This window comes from Chiloscyllium plagiosum, unplaced genomic scaffold (genome assembly GCF_037043375.1).
Source record: "Chiloscyllium plagiosum isolate Xiang-an unplaced genomic scaffold, Cpla_swu_hap1 HiC_scaffold_26, whole genome shotgun sequence".
NCBI classification, from domain to species: Eukaryota; Metazoa; Chordata; class Chondrichthyes; order Orectolobiformes; family Hemiscylliidae; genus Chiloscyllium; species Chiloscyllium plagiosum.
Genome location: NW_028270164.1, coordinates 51,568,560 through 51,584,744, shown reverse-complemented (window position 1 = coordinate 51,584,744; position 16,185 = coordinate 51,568,560). Strand labels below are relative to the sequence as shown.

Below are 16,185 nucleotides of genomic sequence, written 5' to 3'. Positions count from 1 at the left end.
TCCCTGCGGCGCCCACCTCTCCCTGAACAACTCCAGGGTGTTCGTGGAGACCGCGTGCTCCTTCTCCAAGGACACCTGGGCTCTAACGTAACCACGGAAGAGGAGCAGGCAGTCGGCCCTAATGACCCCCTCCACGGCTATAGCTGGGGTACCTATGGTGTTCTCACATTGTCCATATCCTCGTATCTATTCACATCCAGAAGAACTGTAATAATGGTGGAACACCAAGTCAGTAATGATGAAAACATATCACCACTTAATTGTACACATGAAGCTTTCAGATCATACATAGAGAATAGCTTTGAAGGTTTTATGGTAAATCTATCTGTTGTGAAACATTAAGCACATTGAGTTGGAGCAGCAGTGAGAGAGGAGCAGAGTGAACCTACGGGTGGATGGTTGCAGCAGAGCTTCTGGATAAATATGAGGAAGGGACCCAAATCCAGGCTTATTCGAAGCAGGAGCGGGAGCATAAGACCATGAGACATAGGAGCAGAAATTAAGCCATTTGGCCCATCGAACCTACTCTGCCATTCAATCATTGCTGATAAGTTTCTCAACCCCTTTCTCCCTGTAACCCTCGATTCCCTTAACAATCAAGAACCTATTGATTTCAGTCTTAAATATACTCAATGACCTGGCCTCTACAGCCTTCTGTTGTAACAAATTCCATAGATTCACCACTCTCTGGCTGAAGAGGTTTCTCCTCATCTCCGTTCTAAAGGATCTTCCATTTACTCAAAGGCTGTGCCACCGGGTCCTAATCTCTCCTGTGAATGGTAACATCTTCCCAACATCCACTGTATTCAGGCCTTTCAATACTCTGTCAGTTTCAAGTAGATCCCCTCCTCATCCTTTTAATCTCCCTCAAGTATAGACCCAGAGTTCTCAAACATTTTTTATATGTTAAGCCTTTCATTCTTGGGATTATTCTTGTGAACCCTCTCCAGGGCTAGTACATCCTTCCTGACGTAATGTGGGGACCAAAATTGCTCATAATATTCTACATGTGGTCTGACCATAGCTTTATAAAGCCTTGGAATTACATCCCTGCTTTTATACTTCTAGTCCTCTCAAAATAAATTCCAGCATTGTATTTGCCTTCCAAACTAATGACTCAACCTGCAAGTTTACCTTAAGAGAATCCTGGACTAGTAATTCCAAGTCCTTTTGGACTTCAGATTTCTGAATTTTCTCCCCTTTTAGAAAATAGTCTGTGCCTGTTTCTTCCTACCAAAATGCATGACCGCACACTTTCCCATTTTGTATTCCATCTGCCACTTTTTATCCAGTCTCCTAACCTGTCTAAATATTTCTGCAGCCTCCCTGCATCCTCAATACTAACTGCCCGTTCACTTAGGTTTGTATCATTTGCAAACATAGCTAGCATGCCCTCAGTTCCTTCATCAAAATCATTAACGTATAAAATGAAAAGTTGTGGTCTCAACACAACCTTGCAGAATTCCACTAGTTTTTGGCTGCCATCCTGACAAGGACCATTTTACCCCCACTCTCTGCTTTCTGCTAAACAGTCAATCTTTTGTCCGTGCTAGTACTTTGACTCTAAAACCATGGGCTCTTACTCAGCAGTCTCCTGTGCGGGACTTTGACAAAGGCCTTCTGGATGTCCAAGTAGATGATATCCATTGGCTCTCCTTTGTCTAACCTGCTTGTTACCTCCTCAAAGAACTCTAATAGATATGGCAGGCATGACCTCCCCTTGATGAAATCATGTTGACTTTACCCTATTCTACTACACACTTCCAAGTATTTGGAGAGAGGAGGAAATGGTAAACTTGGCCCGTGAAATGCTACTCCTGCAATGCATAAAAAACCAGGTACACTTCCTGTGCTGCTTAGGAAATAACATTTGGGACTGAGAAAGTGATGCCGGGAAGGACGCAGAGTATAAAGTCCTTATGTTTGTAGTTTGTTAAAAAGAGTGAAAGAGAGGAGAAATTTGATTTGGTGAGTTGTGTGTAAGTTTGAGTAATTCATTTCTTGTTTATTGCTTGTAGTTGGTAAGGTTCACAATGGCAGGAGAACTTGGCCCTATGGAATGCTGCTCCTGAAATATGTAGGAAAGCAGGGACACTTTCAGTGTCCATAGTGTCCATGTATACAGGAAGTAAGCTGAAATGCATCTCTTGATTCCCTGAATGGAGTGGCTGGAGCTGCAGATAGACTCACTGTGGAACATCCATGATGTTGAGAATGTTGTGGATGGCAAGTTTAGTAAGTTGTTCACACAAATAAGGACTACACAGGCAGAAGAGTGTGGGTGACCTCTTGGAAGACTGATAAGTACAGACAGGCAGTGCAGGGGCCACCTAGGCCATCCCTCTTTCAAAGAGCTATACTGTGTTGGTTCTGTTGGGGTAAATGGTCTTTCAGGTTTGTGGTACCATGTTTGGTGTTGCTGCACAATGGGGAGAGCAAAGTCTTGGAGACCTGTATTGATTGGGAACTTGATTGTAAGGGGAACTGACAGGTGGTTCTGTGGCAGGAAATGAGACTCTTGAATGTTATGTTGCCTTCCTGGTGCCTGAGTCAGGATTGCCCCAGTGGGGCTGCAGGCCATTCTGAAGAGGGAGGGTGAATGCCCAGCGGTTGTGGTACTTGTCGGTATCAATGACACAAGTAGAAAAAATGAGGTCCTGCAACAGGAATTTCACGATCTTGGTAGTGGATTAAAGAGGAAGACTACTAAGGTTGTAACCTCCAGATTACTTCCAGTGTCACAGTGAGTAGAATAGAAAGATCGATCAGATGAAAGCGTGGCTAAAATAGTTGGTATAGGAGGTTTCTCATGCTGCTGTGGAGATTTTAAACTGATTTGGCATGGGAATGCGGTACACTGTAGATGTAACATTGGACCTTGCTCAATCAAATATAGAGGGAATGCAAGGAGCTTGACTGGCAAGGTGGATGAACTATGGTACTGTTGCATTCACTGAAACACGGCTGAAGGAAGGACAAGAGAGGCAGCTCAGCATTCCAGAGTTTTGAAGTTTTGTGTGTGATTAGTGAAGGAGTAGTAGAGGTTGGCTATTACATTATTGATAAAGGAAACCATCACTGAAGTAATGAGAGAGGATATCCACAAAGGGTCTTTCTATTTAAGGCCACCTTGGGAGAAGGGGTGATTACCTTGCTGGGATTATACCACAGCCCTCCAATAGTCAGAGAAAGATAGAGGAGCAGATGTATAGCAAAATCACAGAAAAAGTATGAGGATTACCAGGGAAACAGACTGTGTAGAGACCAAAGTAGCAACCTGTGCATAGAACCAGTGGATGTAGGTGTAGTCTTAAGTGAATATTTCTCAGTATAAGTATTCGCAGCAGGGAAAGACATTGTAACCAGAATTTCAGTTGGGATGTTGAGGTTCTCAATCAAGATTTATGAGGAAGAGGCATTAGATATTTGGCAGGCATAAAGATGCATAAAACCCCAGGGCCTGATGAAGTGAATCACAGGCTGCTATGAGAAGTAAGAGAGGAGATTGCTGAAATTCTCGTCGAGATATCTAATACTCCACTGTCAACAGATGAAGTGCCAGATAACTGGAGGATGGCTAACGAGGTTCCTTTGTTCAAGAATGATAACAGAGATAGTCTAGCTAATTACAGACCACCTAATCTGACGTTAGTGGTAGGGATGTTGTTGGAAAAAATTCTGATAAACTGGATTAATCAGTACCCAGAAAGGTAGGGATTGATCAGAGATAATCAGCATGGATTTATTAGAGGGAGATCTTAGCTGGAAATGTGTTGCTGGAAAAGCGCAGCAGGATCCAGGGAACAGGAGAATCGACGTTTCGGGCATAAGCCCTTCTTCAGGAATGGGGAAAGTTTGTCCAGCAGGCTAAGATAAAAGGTAGGGAGGAGGGACTTGGGAGAGGGGCGTCGGAAATGTGATAGGTGGAAAGAGGTCAAAGTGAGGGTGATAGGTCAGACTGGGGTGGGGGCGGAGAGGTCGGGAAGAAGATCTCAGGTTAGGAAGGCGGTGCTGAATTTGATGGATTTGACTGAGACAGGGTGGGGGGAGGGGAAATGAGGAAACTGGTGAAATCAGAGTTCATCCCTTGTGGTTGGAGGGTTCCTAGCCGGAAGATGAGGTGTTCTTCCTCCAACCGTCGTTTTGTTGTGGTCTGACGATGGAGGAGTCCAAAGACCCGCATATCCTTGGTGGAGTGGGAGGGGGAATTGAAATGTTGAGCTACAGGGTGGTTGGGTTGGTTGGTCCGGGTGTCCCAGAGGTGTTCTCTGAAACGCTCCGCAAGTAGCCGGCCTGTCTCCCCAATATAGAGGAGGCCACATCGGGTGCAGAGGATGCAATAGATGATATGTGTGGAGGTGCAGGTGAATCTGTGGCGGATATGGAAGTTTTCTTTGGGGCCTTGGTGGGAGGTGAGGGGGGAGGTGTGGGCACAAGTCTTGCACCTCCTGCGGTTGCAGGGGAAGATCTTGTCTGACTAATTTAATTGAGTTTTTTGAAAAAGGTGACTAAGTACACTGATGATCGCAGTGCAATTGATGTGATTTACATGGTCTTCAGTGAGGGTTTTGACAAGGTCCCACATGGAAAACTGGCTCAAAAGGAAAGAGACCATGGGATACATGGCAAATTGGCAAGCTTAATAAAAAGACTTAACTTAGGTGGCCAAGGATAGTGAAGGGTTATTTATGTGATTAATAGCTCATGAACAGTAGTTTAACACAGGGATTGATGCTGGGACAGTTGCAGTTTGCTATATACATTAATAACATGGATGTGAATGTAGAAAATATAATTAGTAAATTGGCAGATAACACAAAACTTGGAAGTGTTGATAATGAGGAGGATGGTCTCAGGCTGCAGTCTGATATTGATCAGCTGGGTAAATTAGGAAGAGCACTGGAAAATGAAATTTCATCCCGACAAGTGTGAGATGAGAAATTTTGGGACCTCTAATAAGGGAAGGATATATACAATGAATGGAAGGTCCCTAGAGACATATAGAAACATAGGGATCTTGGTGTACAATTCATAGATCCCTGAAGATGTCAGTACAGATAGACAGAGTAGTGAAGAAGGGTTGCTTGTCTTCATGGTGTAGACTATAAGAGTAAGGAAGAGTTGAAAAGTGTGGCGCCGGAAAAGCACAGCAGCTCGGGTAGCATCCGAAGCGTGGGAGAGTTAACGTTTCATTGGAATGTGAAGGGGGAAAGAGCTGAGAGATAAGTGGGAAGGCAATAGCTGGATGCAGGTGGGGGTTAATTGTGACAGGTTGATGGGAAGGGTGAGTGGATAGGTGGGAAGAAAAGTGGACAGGGAGAACAGGCCAAGAGAGCCGTGACTAGTTGAAGGGTTGGGTCTGGGTTGAGGTGGGGGGGGGTGGAGATTTGGAAATTAGTGAAGTCAATGCTGTCATTGTCAGGATCCAAGGTGGAAGATGAGGCATTCTTCCTCCAGTTGGCGGGAGGCTTTGATTTGGCAGTGGAGGCGGCCCAAGGTTTACATGTCCTTGGGGGAGTGGGAGGGGGAGTTGAAGTGGTTGGCTACAGGGTTGTGCAGTTGTTTGGTGCGTGTGTCCTAGACACGTTTCCTGAACTATTCAGCGAGTTGATGTCTTGTCTACCTGATGTAGAGGAGATTACGCAGTAGATGAGGTGGGTGGACGTGCAGGAAAATCAGGAGGAGCAATTCCACTCCAGGACATCTCAGATGGCCTCCTACTTCAAGGTCTGCAATTTCCCCTTCAACATTGCCCACCAGCACATCTCCTCCGCTTCCTGCAGCTCCACCCTTGAACTCCAACCATCTAACTGCAACAAATAGAACCCCCGGTCCTCATCTTCCACCCCTTGAATCTCTAGACACAGCGTGTTATCCTCCGCCATTTCTGCCACCTACAGTCAGACCCCACCATCAAAGATATGTTTCCCTCCTCACTCCTATCTGCGTTCTGCAGAGACCATTCCCTCCATGACTCCTTTGTTAGTTCCGCGCCCCCTCCCCCACCTACTCATCCTCCACAACTGGCACCTTCTCTTCTCACCGCATGAGGTTTAAGACCTGTACCACTTCCCCCTTCACCTCCATCCAAGGCCGCAAAAGGATAATTTCTCATTCAGTGGAGATTTTTCTGCACATCCACCTACCTCATCTGCTGCATTGTTGCTCTTGATCTGGTCTTCTCTACACTGAGGAGACAGGATGCCAACTCGCGAAGCAGTTCAGGAAACATCTCTGGGACATACACCAAACAACTCCACCGTCCTGTGACGGACTACTTCAATTCCCCCTCTCACACCCCCAAGGACATGCAAGCCATGGGCTCTTCGACCACCAAAGCAAAGCCGCCTGAGGAAGAACGCCTCATCTTCTACCTCCAGTCCCTAGAACCACACAGTATCAACAGTGACTTCACTAGTTTCCAAATCTCCTTTCCCTCCACCTCATCCAAGATCCAACTTGGCACCGCCCTCTTGACCTGTCCATCTGTCTATCTTCCTTCCCATCAATCTGGTCCACCGTGCCTTTCACAATTAGCCTGGCCAACACCCACATCCATCTACCGCCTCCCCACCTTCCTTCCCCCTAGCCCCACTCCCACCCCTCTACATATCGCTCATCCCTTATCCCCCTCCACATTCCTGATGGAGGGCTTATGCCCAAAACATCGACTCTCCTGCTTTTCAGACGCTGCCTTTCCTGCTGTGCTTTTCTAGCTCCCTACTTTGCGACTGACTCTCCAGCATCTGCAGTCCTCACTTTCTTCTTACAGGAGTAAGGAAGTCTTGTTCCAAGTTTATAAACATTGGTTAAGCCACAGTGGGAATCCTGTGTGCAGTTCTGGTCACCACACATTCTGAAGGACTTGATTGCATTGGAGACGGTGCAAGGAGATTCACCAAGATGTGCCTGGGTGAAAAGGTGTCTGTTATGTGGAGAGACTGGATTGGCTGGGTTTGTTTTCCTTGGAGCAGAGGAGGCTGAGGGATGAGTCTGATTGAGGGATACAAATTTATGAGAGGCACAGACTATCGATTGTGAGAATCTCTTCCCCTTGGCAGATGTGCCCAAGACCTCAGGGTCCTGAGAGGGTGGTAGAGACAAGTACTCTTGCAACATGTAAGAAGCGTCTGGATGAGTATATAACATGCTCTACACCAAGTACAGGTAAATGGGATTTGTGTAAAGTTTGTGAGAAGATTTGTAGCTCGGGTGCTCGTTGCTGTGGTTCTGTTCGCCGAGCTGGAAGTTTTTGTTGCAAACGTTTCGGCCCCTGTCTAGGTGACATCCTCAGTGCTTGGGAGCCTCCTGTGAAGCGCTTCTGTGGTGTTTCCTCCGGCATTTATAATGGCCTGTCCCTGCCGCTTCCGGTTGTCAGTTTCAGCTGTCCGCTGTAGTGGCCGGTATATTGGGTCCAGGTCTATGTGTTGGTTGATGGAGTTTGTGGATGAGTGCCATGCTTCTAGGAATTCCCTGGCTGTTCTTTGTTTGGCTTGCCCTATAATGGTAGTGTTGTCCCAGTCGAATTCATGTTGCTTGTCGTCTACGTGTGTGGCTACTAGGGATAGCTGGTCGTGTCGTATCGTGGCGAGTTGGTGTTCATGAATGCGGATCGTTAGCTGTCTTCCTGTTGGTCCTATATAGTGTTTTGTGCAGTCCTTGCATGGGATTTTGTACACTACATTAGTTTTGCTCATGCTGGGTATCGGGTCCTTCGTTCTGGTGAGTTGTTGTCTGAGTGTGGCTGTTGGTTTGTGTGCTGTTATAAGTCCCAGTGGTCGCAGTAGTCTGGCTGTCAGTTCAGAGATGTTCTTGATGTATGGTAGTGTGGCTAGTCCTTTGGGTTGCGGCATGTCCTCGTTCTGTTGTCTTTCCCTTAGGCATCTGTTGATGAAATTGCGGGGATATCCGTTTTTGGCGAATACCTTGTATAGGTGTTCCTCTTCCTCTTTTTGCAGTTCTGGTGTGCCAAACAAAGAACAGCCAGGGAATTCCTAGAAACATGGCACTCATCCACAACCTCCATCACAAACACATAGACCCAATATACCGGCCACTACAGCGGACAGCTGAAACTGACAACCGGAAGCGGCAGGGACAGGCCACTATAAATGCCGGAGGAAACACCACAGAAGTGCTTCACAGGAGGCTCCCAAGCACAGAGGATGTCACCTAGACAGGGGCCGAAACGTTTGCAACAAAAACTTCCAGCTCGGCGAACAGAACCACAGCAGGATTTGTGTAATTTGGGGTTTATTTGTCAGTATATACATGGTGGGAAGATGGGCCTATTTCTATGCTGTATGACATCTATGCAGCAGCAACACAAGGGCAAGGGTAGTGTGGTGCCAAATTGTCGGATAGTGAAGTTATGCACATTGCATTGGAGAGGACCCAAATCAGGATTTCCAAGATTACGTTTACAGAATGTTGATGTGTAAATGCAACAAGAACCCTAGTGCTTTGGGCAGTTTGCCAGAAAACTGGAATGTAACTGGTGTGGAAGACTCCAACAATGATATGGCATAGGATTTTGCACAAAGCTTGACACAAATACTTTCCAGTATGACCAGATCTGTCAACAAGCCTGGAGAACCCAAACATGATGCAATAACCTAAACCCTAAATCCCAGTAAACAGACATATCGTGAACTCACTGTAATGCATCCCCAGGGAATACATACACTCAGCATTCACTGTATCACATCCCAGGGAATATATGACAAGCATTCAAATATCTCATTGCAATTAATATACACACAGCACTCACTGTAGCACATCTCAGGGAATATGCACACTTAGCAGTCACTGCATCATGTCCCAGTGAATACACATGCTGCACTCAGTGCATAATTTCCCAATGGACAGAGACATCCCGTGAATACACATGCCAAGCATTCATTGTTCTATATATTGTGTACTCAGTATATGCCTGTTCCAGTGAATAGAAGAAGCCCTGCACTCCCTGCAATCGTGACCCAGTGTCTGCATGCCCTGCACTTAGTGTATTATAAACTGGTACATGAATAAGTATAAGTCTCACCGTATGACTTCACAGCCCACATCTCAGTAAATACCCAGCATTCACTGTTTCTTTCCCAGCAAATTCACACACTGCATCACGTCTCAGTGAATACACATACCAACATTCAACTATAAACCCAACTATTCCAAAACTCTCTTCGGAAGTCCAAGTATAATAAAGTGAACCGAGTCTAGCCAAGAGAGCCAGCGGCTTTGTCATTATGACTGGATTTCACAGAGTCCAAAGAACTATTAACTGAACACATTTGGGCAACAGGGCTCCAAACTGCCAGCCACCTGTCTTCCTCAACCAGCAGGAATATCATTCCCTCAACTTATCTGTGATCACCACAAGCGAGTCTTGTTGGCATGTACTCTTCTCCTGAATCATTCAAAATGTGTACATTCTCAGTCCCTTTGAGATTCCACAGCTCTTTGCTGTCTCGGTGTATCTACTGGGATGAGATGCTTTGTGTGCATATTCAGTTGGATCAGAAACAATTGAGTATTGGGTTTCTGTATTTAATGGGACCTGATGCAGTGAGTACTGGATTTTTGTTTTCACTGGAACGAGATACAGTCATTGTCCTGTCCTTCACATTCTGAGCTATGTTCTCTTATGGAGAGCAATGGGAGTTGTTTCAGTGGTCTGACAATAGAGACCAGCACTCTCTCACCACATTTGCTGCACCCTCTGGGATCTATATCACACAAGTGCTAGGCACCTGCTTTATGACTGATCTGTAGTCATAACCTCCATTCCTTCTAGTGGCTGTCAGATCCCAACAGCCATGACTTCCCTACTTGCAAGCATCCAAAGGTAGATAAAAATTTGTTATTTGCCCTAGCAGAGTGGAGCAGTTTAACGAGCATCTCGTAGCACTGGATCCAGTTTCTCTGTGTGAGCACATAGCTGTTGATCCTGCTCTCTCTAATCAGTTTTATTTGTTTCAGTGGGAAGGCCTTTTCCTTTGATCACTATGGAAGAGCACATAGCAACTTTAAGGAGTATGTAGCAAACTGCGAGACCACCCAGATCCTCCTCTGTGCAATGCCATGAGAGTTTTCAGGGGACTCACTGTCTTTCAGAGGGAGGGAGATTGAGGGTTCAGTAAGGTATCTGTAAATTATGCTGACAGAGGAATGGTTTGAGGTGGCTGACTAAAAAAGGTATGTCAATGACAGATGGGATCTTGGAATGACAGGGTTTGTTTGAGTTGATGGACAATTCACACAATGTTTTTTGCTGTGTTGGTAGAAGCTCACCATAGGCACAAATTTCCTGCTCTTTAAATTTCCTACTATTTTCGGTGCTGGTGAATCTTTAAACTGGCCACTGAATCATGGTTCTGAGTCACAGCCTGCCTCACCCCTATCAAAACCCTGTCCACATGCCTGCTCCCACCACTGCTAAATCTCCTGTTCCTATCCCTGCTCCAGACCTCACCCTGCTCCCTACATGAAGGGCAAGTACGAATTAGACTCAATATTAAACACAAGATCTAATGTCTGATTATTCCTAGTTACTTTACCAACATACTGAGCCAATAACAGTCTGGTATATTTTCAATTAGCTTTTCAGTTGGACAACCCACCACAACACAATGTAAATCATCAACCCACTGATTGTAGTCTGACACTGCAGGACAGGGTTGTGGGAGTGCAACTCTTTCTTTTGAATGAGATGTTAAACTCAACCATTGTCTGCCCCCTCAGGCGATTGTGAAAAATTTAACTTCCTTTGGGTTGAGATGGAATTTACAATTCAGTTTTGAGAATGTGGGATAAAACTCTAAGATCACAAGACTCGTGGAACATCAAGAGGGATAAGGGTTCTCAGCCAGTTGCTTTGATGTGGAATCTGGTGGCTGAGTTTTGTTACTGTTTTAAACATTGTCACTGACCTAACGGCTGCCTATTTAATTGCAGGGTGCACTATCTGGCCTTAGTGCCGCTTTCATACTGACAATGTGGATAGGAATTGGTGAGCATGTCTATCGACCACTACCTGTTCAAAGTCGACCGTTACCCCTCAGCACAGCAGGCTGCATTGATATCAACATTAACACCTCACAATCAGCAAGAGTAACAACACGTCCCGCATCAAACCTGACGTCTAGGTAAAGTGAAATGAATGGTGACCTTGAACAAAATGTTCATGGGTATTCATGTTCCTACAGTATTGTAGTTTGGTTCTGCTGTGGAAATTATATCACTCTGTTAAATTACCTTTACCATTTGTTTTCTTCCTCCCTGCCTTCCTCCTCTTCTTCCTTTTTATTAAATTTGCATAATGTAACAATTGGGTAAGTCATAAGTTCAACAAATCTTGACCAAACATTTGGCACCTGGCACAGACAGAATTGTCAATACATTCTCTTACTTACTTCTGCTTGTTGAGCAGTTTCATCAGTCATATATCAGTCATATTCAACTTAGTTTAGCAGCCTCTGACCTTGGTCAAGAACACATATTCTCCTGACTTTTTTGTGTGGGAAGGCTGCTTCCATCCCTAGACTAATTTGTGGCTTTTTTTTTTTAAACAGTCTTATTGATCTCAATATGGGAAGAGAAGAGGAAGATTCTAAAAGGCCCAGGTTTCTCAGCACACTAGGAATGATAATTACTGTTAATGATGGGAGCAATGGAAAACTGCACCAAATCCCCTCTATAATTGCCTCCCAACCTCAACTCCAACCCCTATTTCAGACCTCTTTGATGCTCTGTAAATTCTTATTAGTTTTCTGTATTGTTAATTGTGGGCTGAAATCAGAAAATCACTTCTTTTAAAATACGAAGAGTTGTTGCACTTTTTAAAAGCAAATTGCCTGATACTCATTGTAAATGCTGTTTATACAGCAGCTTGTTCAAGTAACAGTGAAAATCTGGAATGGGGACATAGGTACAAATGAAGTTTTAGGCAGTAATAAGCAACTAATTGGTGTCTAAACTAGTGGCCAGTTTTCGATGGCAAGGGTCCTCTGCCTGGCAATAGTCATGTGATTAATATGAGACAACTAAACAGCTTGGGGGTGTGAACGAGATAGTCACGGGCAATTGGATCGCCACAAACGCAGTTGACTGCAGTAAAAGACATCTCAAGGATCATTTCAGCAAATCTTGTGGACAGAGACTAGAGCAGCCTTTCTGGTTTTTCCTTCCATCCATTTCTCCTATGTTCCTTTTCCTCTCTGCACGTGTGTAGAAGGGGAGTTTATAAGGGGATTAGAGTGTTAACTAGTAGAGCGTTATGTCAACAGTTCGCAATTGTTTATTAGTGTCTAGTAATTCATAATAGTCATTCTCATTAAGTGCAGAAACCTGGTCTGTAATGTTGGTCAATATGGTTCAGAAAGACAGGGAAATGAGGGAATTCTGTGTAATTTTAAAAACTTTGACATTTGTGATGAGTCAAGGAAGAGTGGGGCTTAATTGCCTGCGTGCTACCCCCGTGGGACGGAACATTTCTCTGAAATCCCCTGATAAGGAGTCTCTGAGGGTACTTTTGGTCAATACATAGGGGTAAAACTTCTCTGACATCCAACTCAATCTTTGGCAGAATCCTTGGAGAAACAATGCAAAAAACAAGGAATTAAAGTTCAAGGAATAAAACACATTTTTGCCTACTTGACAAAGGCTGGCATGCACAATGTCCAGTGACTCTTCACTGATTCATAGTATAGAAGGTGGCCAGTCAGCCCATCATGTTTAAACCAGTGAACGAAGATCTGACTACAGTGATCCCATTGTCCAGCTGTTGTCCCATAGCACTAGAGGTTATGACAATGCATGGGAATATCGAAATATTGCTTAAATGTTTCGAGAGTTAATGACTCAATCACCCTTACAGGAAATCCATTCAGTTACTCCTCGTTTTCCATCTTAATCTTGTGTTTCTTTCCTTAAATTTATGTCTCTTGGATATTGACTCCTCTGATAATTAGAAAGGTAATTTCCTCTTCACCTTGTCTATGCCCTTCATAATCGTTACCCCTTTATCAGTCTTATCTCAAACATCACTGCTCAACAGAAAACAAACCACAGCTTATCCAATCTTTCTTCATAGCTCAGACCACCCAGCCCAGGCAGTATCCAGGTTGATCTCCTTTGCACCCTTTCTAGTGCAATCACATCCTTCGTATAATCTGTTGACCAGAACTGTATTCAGTGCTCTAGTTGTAAGCTAACCAGTGTTTTATACAGTTTCAGCATAAAGTTCCAGTATAAGCTCCCAGCTCTTATGCTCCGCACTTCAACTAATAAAGGCAAGTATCCCAAAGGCCTTCATAATACCTTAACTTCCTGTCCTGCTATCTCAAGGCCCAGTCATGTACACACAAAATTCCCTTTCATCTTCATTACTTTCCAGAGTTGTATCATTTTTAATGTAATCCTTTGGACTTATTCGCCTTCCCTAGGTGCATTACTTCCCAATTTTCCAGGTTGAATTCCATTTCCCAAACTCTGTCCAGCTGACCAGTCCCTTGATATCATCCTGCAGTTTACTACATAATCCCTACTGCCCCATCCATTTAATTCCAAATCATTAATGTACACCACAAACAGCAAGGGCTGTAGCACAGATCTCTGTGGAACCCACTGGAAACATCCCTCTTCAATCATGCTCTGCTTTCTGTCATTCACCTAGTTTTGGATTCAAAGCGCAACTTTGCTCTGAATCATATGAACTGTTGTTTTGTTGACTAATCTGCCACAAGGGACCTTACCAAAAACCTTACAAAACATAGGAGCAGGAGTGAGCCATTCGGCCCCTTGAGCATTCTACCATTTAATAAGATCATGACTGATCTGTGCCCCTAATTAACTACATGTACTTGCCTTCAGCCCATATCCCTTAATACCTTTGTCAAAAATTTATCTATCTCAGATTTATCTATCTCAGTTTTAGTGTGTTGGTTGGTTTGTGGGTTACCATGATGCCAAGGGGTCTGAGTAGTCTAGCAGTCATTTCCGAGATGCCTTTGATTTAGGGGAGAGTGACTAGGGTTTCTGGTTGCATTTTGTCTGCTTGTTTGGATTGGTTGCTGAGAAATCAGTGGACTGTGTTCATTGGGTACCCGTTCTTTTTGAATACACTGTATAGGTGATTTTCCTCTGCTCTGCGTAGTTCCTCTGTGCTGCAGTGTGTGGTGGCTCGTTGGAATAATGTTCTGATGCAGCTTCATTTGTGGATGTTGGGGTGATTGCCTCTCTAGTTCAATATTTGGTCCGTATGTGTTGATTTCCGGTAGACGCTGGTTTGAAGTTGCCCATTGGCTGTTGGGGAAGCTAATGAACTTGAAAGACCCTATACAGATAACAAGCAAAACTAATGTCATTTACAAAATACCGTGCAAGGACTGTAACAAACACTACATTGGACAAACAGGCAGAAAACTAGACACCAGGATATATGAACATCAACTAGCCACAAAACGATATGACCCTCTCTCATTAGTATGCTTACATACAGATGAGGAAGGACACCAATTCGGCTGGGACAACACATCCATTCTGGTACAAGCCAAACAGAAACACTCACGAGAATTCCTAGAAACATGGCATTCCAACCAGATCTCTATCAACAAACACATCGAGTTAGACCCCATCTACCACCCTCTGAGAAAAGGACAGGAAATGACATCACCACAGGAAATGATGTCACCAACCCAAAGAAACCCAAACATATAAATAGAAAGCAGGAATTATCAACAGTGCTTTACCCGGAGGCCCACTGAAGATGTTACCTAGTAGGGTGACAAAACGTCTGAAAATGAACCTTCCAGCTCAGTGAGCAAACCTACACCCAGAACCTCAACCTGAACTACAAATCTTCAGAAAACTTGCTAACATCTTATGTAGGCCAACATATTGAAGACTGCTAAAACCACCTGTACTCCTCCCTATATTGATTTACTTTGATATTTCACATTCCATCACCCTGATATCTATATTGACAGCATCCTTTTCCATTAATAAAAACAAACAAAGTATTAATTGAGGTCTGTGCCCATACCTTTTACGTCCCCACACACATTGTCTCTTTGCTCCCAATAGAACCTTCTCTTTCCCCAGTTATTCTCTTCTTCTTTATGTATTTTAAAAAAAACCCTTTGGGTTTTCCTTAATTCTACCTGCCAATGCTTTCTCATACACTCTCTGAGCTTTCCATTTTCCTTTTTAAGATTATCTATGTGAGATTTAAAAACTGTATTTATGATCTAAATTTAAATCAATATCCAATCACAACAACAGAAATACCAAAAACAGAAGTTGTGGAAAAGCTCAGCAAGGCTGGCAGCATCTGTGCAGAGAAATCAGAGTTAATGTTTCGGGTCTGGTGAATCTTCCTTAGCAGTTCTGAGGAAGGGTCAGCAGACCTGAAACGTTACCTCTGATTTCTCTTCACAGATGCTGCCAGCCTTGCTGAGCTTTTCCAGCAACTTCTGTTTTTGTTTCTGATTTACAGCACCCACAGTTCTGATTTTTTTTTTTAAAAAGAGAGAAATATCCATCAATTACCTATTGGTCACATGAGATGTCATGATTTAGTTTTGTTGAACTAGCTCTGCCTCCATTCTGTTTGCTCTGGATCTTTCTGCTCTCGCTGCTCCCTTTAACCCAAATGTCATTGCTCCAGAGGCACACACAGGTCCACTGTTGGTCTTCCTGCTTCTGGATTATCACTTTGTTGACTCTTCTCAGTGATGCTGATTGTCTTGAGTTGTCAGCTCGCTCACTCAAAATAGTACGTTCCTCTCTGGTGCCATAGGTGGTTTGTTTGCCAGGGTTAGGGATGTCACTGAACAGCTGCAAAACATTCTGAAGGGGGAGGGACAAAAAGATTGAAGTACATTTTGATACCAATGACCATAGGTGTGAGGTGCTGCAAGTATAATTTTGGGAGCCAGGAAGTAAGTTTAAAAAAAAGGACCAAAAGATGTGCATTGCTTCAGAACCCCCATATTCATGAGGAGAAATAGGAAGTTAGAAAGATGAATGGAGAGGTAGTGCAGGAGGGAGAGTTTTGAGTTTGGTGGGACTGTACAAGGCAGATGGGTTGGACCTGAACAACAATGGGATCAGCATCCTTATGAGGAGGTTTGCTGATGCTGATGAGAGGGTTGAAAATGATTTAGCAGGGGGCTGTAATCCAGAGAG

At 44.1% G+C, this 16,185-nt stretch overlaps 1 protein-coding gene across 2 annotated transcripts in view; it reads left to right on the top strand.

The window, feature by feature from the left end:
* LOC122563315 (sodium-coupled monocarboxylate transporter 1-like) overlaps positions 1-16,185 on the top strand; it is a 108,008-nt gene that overhangs the window by 79,152 nt on the left and 12,671 nt on the right. For both annotated transcript variants that reach the window (XM_043717035.2, XM_043717034.2), the window contains one exon: positions 10,954-11,144. In XM_043717035.2, coding sequence (XP_043572970.1) covers positions 10,954-11,144 — 191 coding nt within the window. The remainder of the gene's footprint in view (positions 1-10,953; positions 11,145-16,185) is intronic.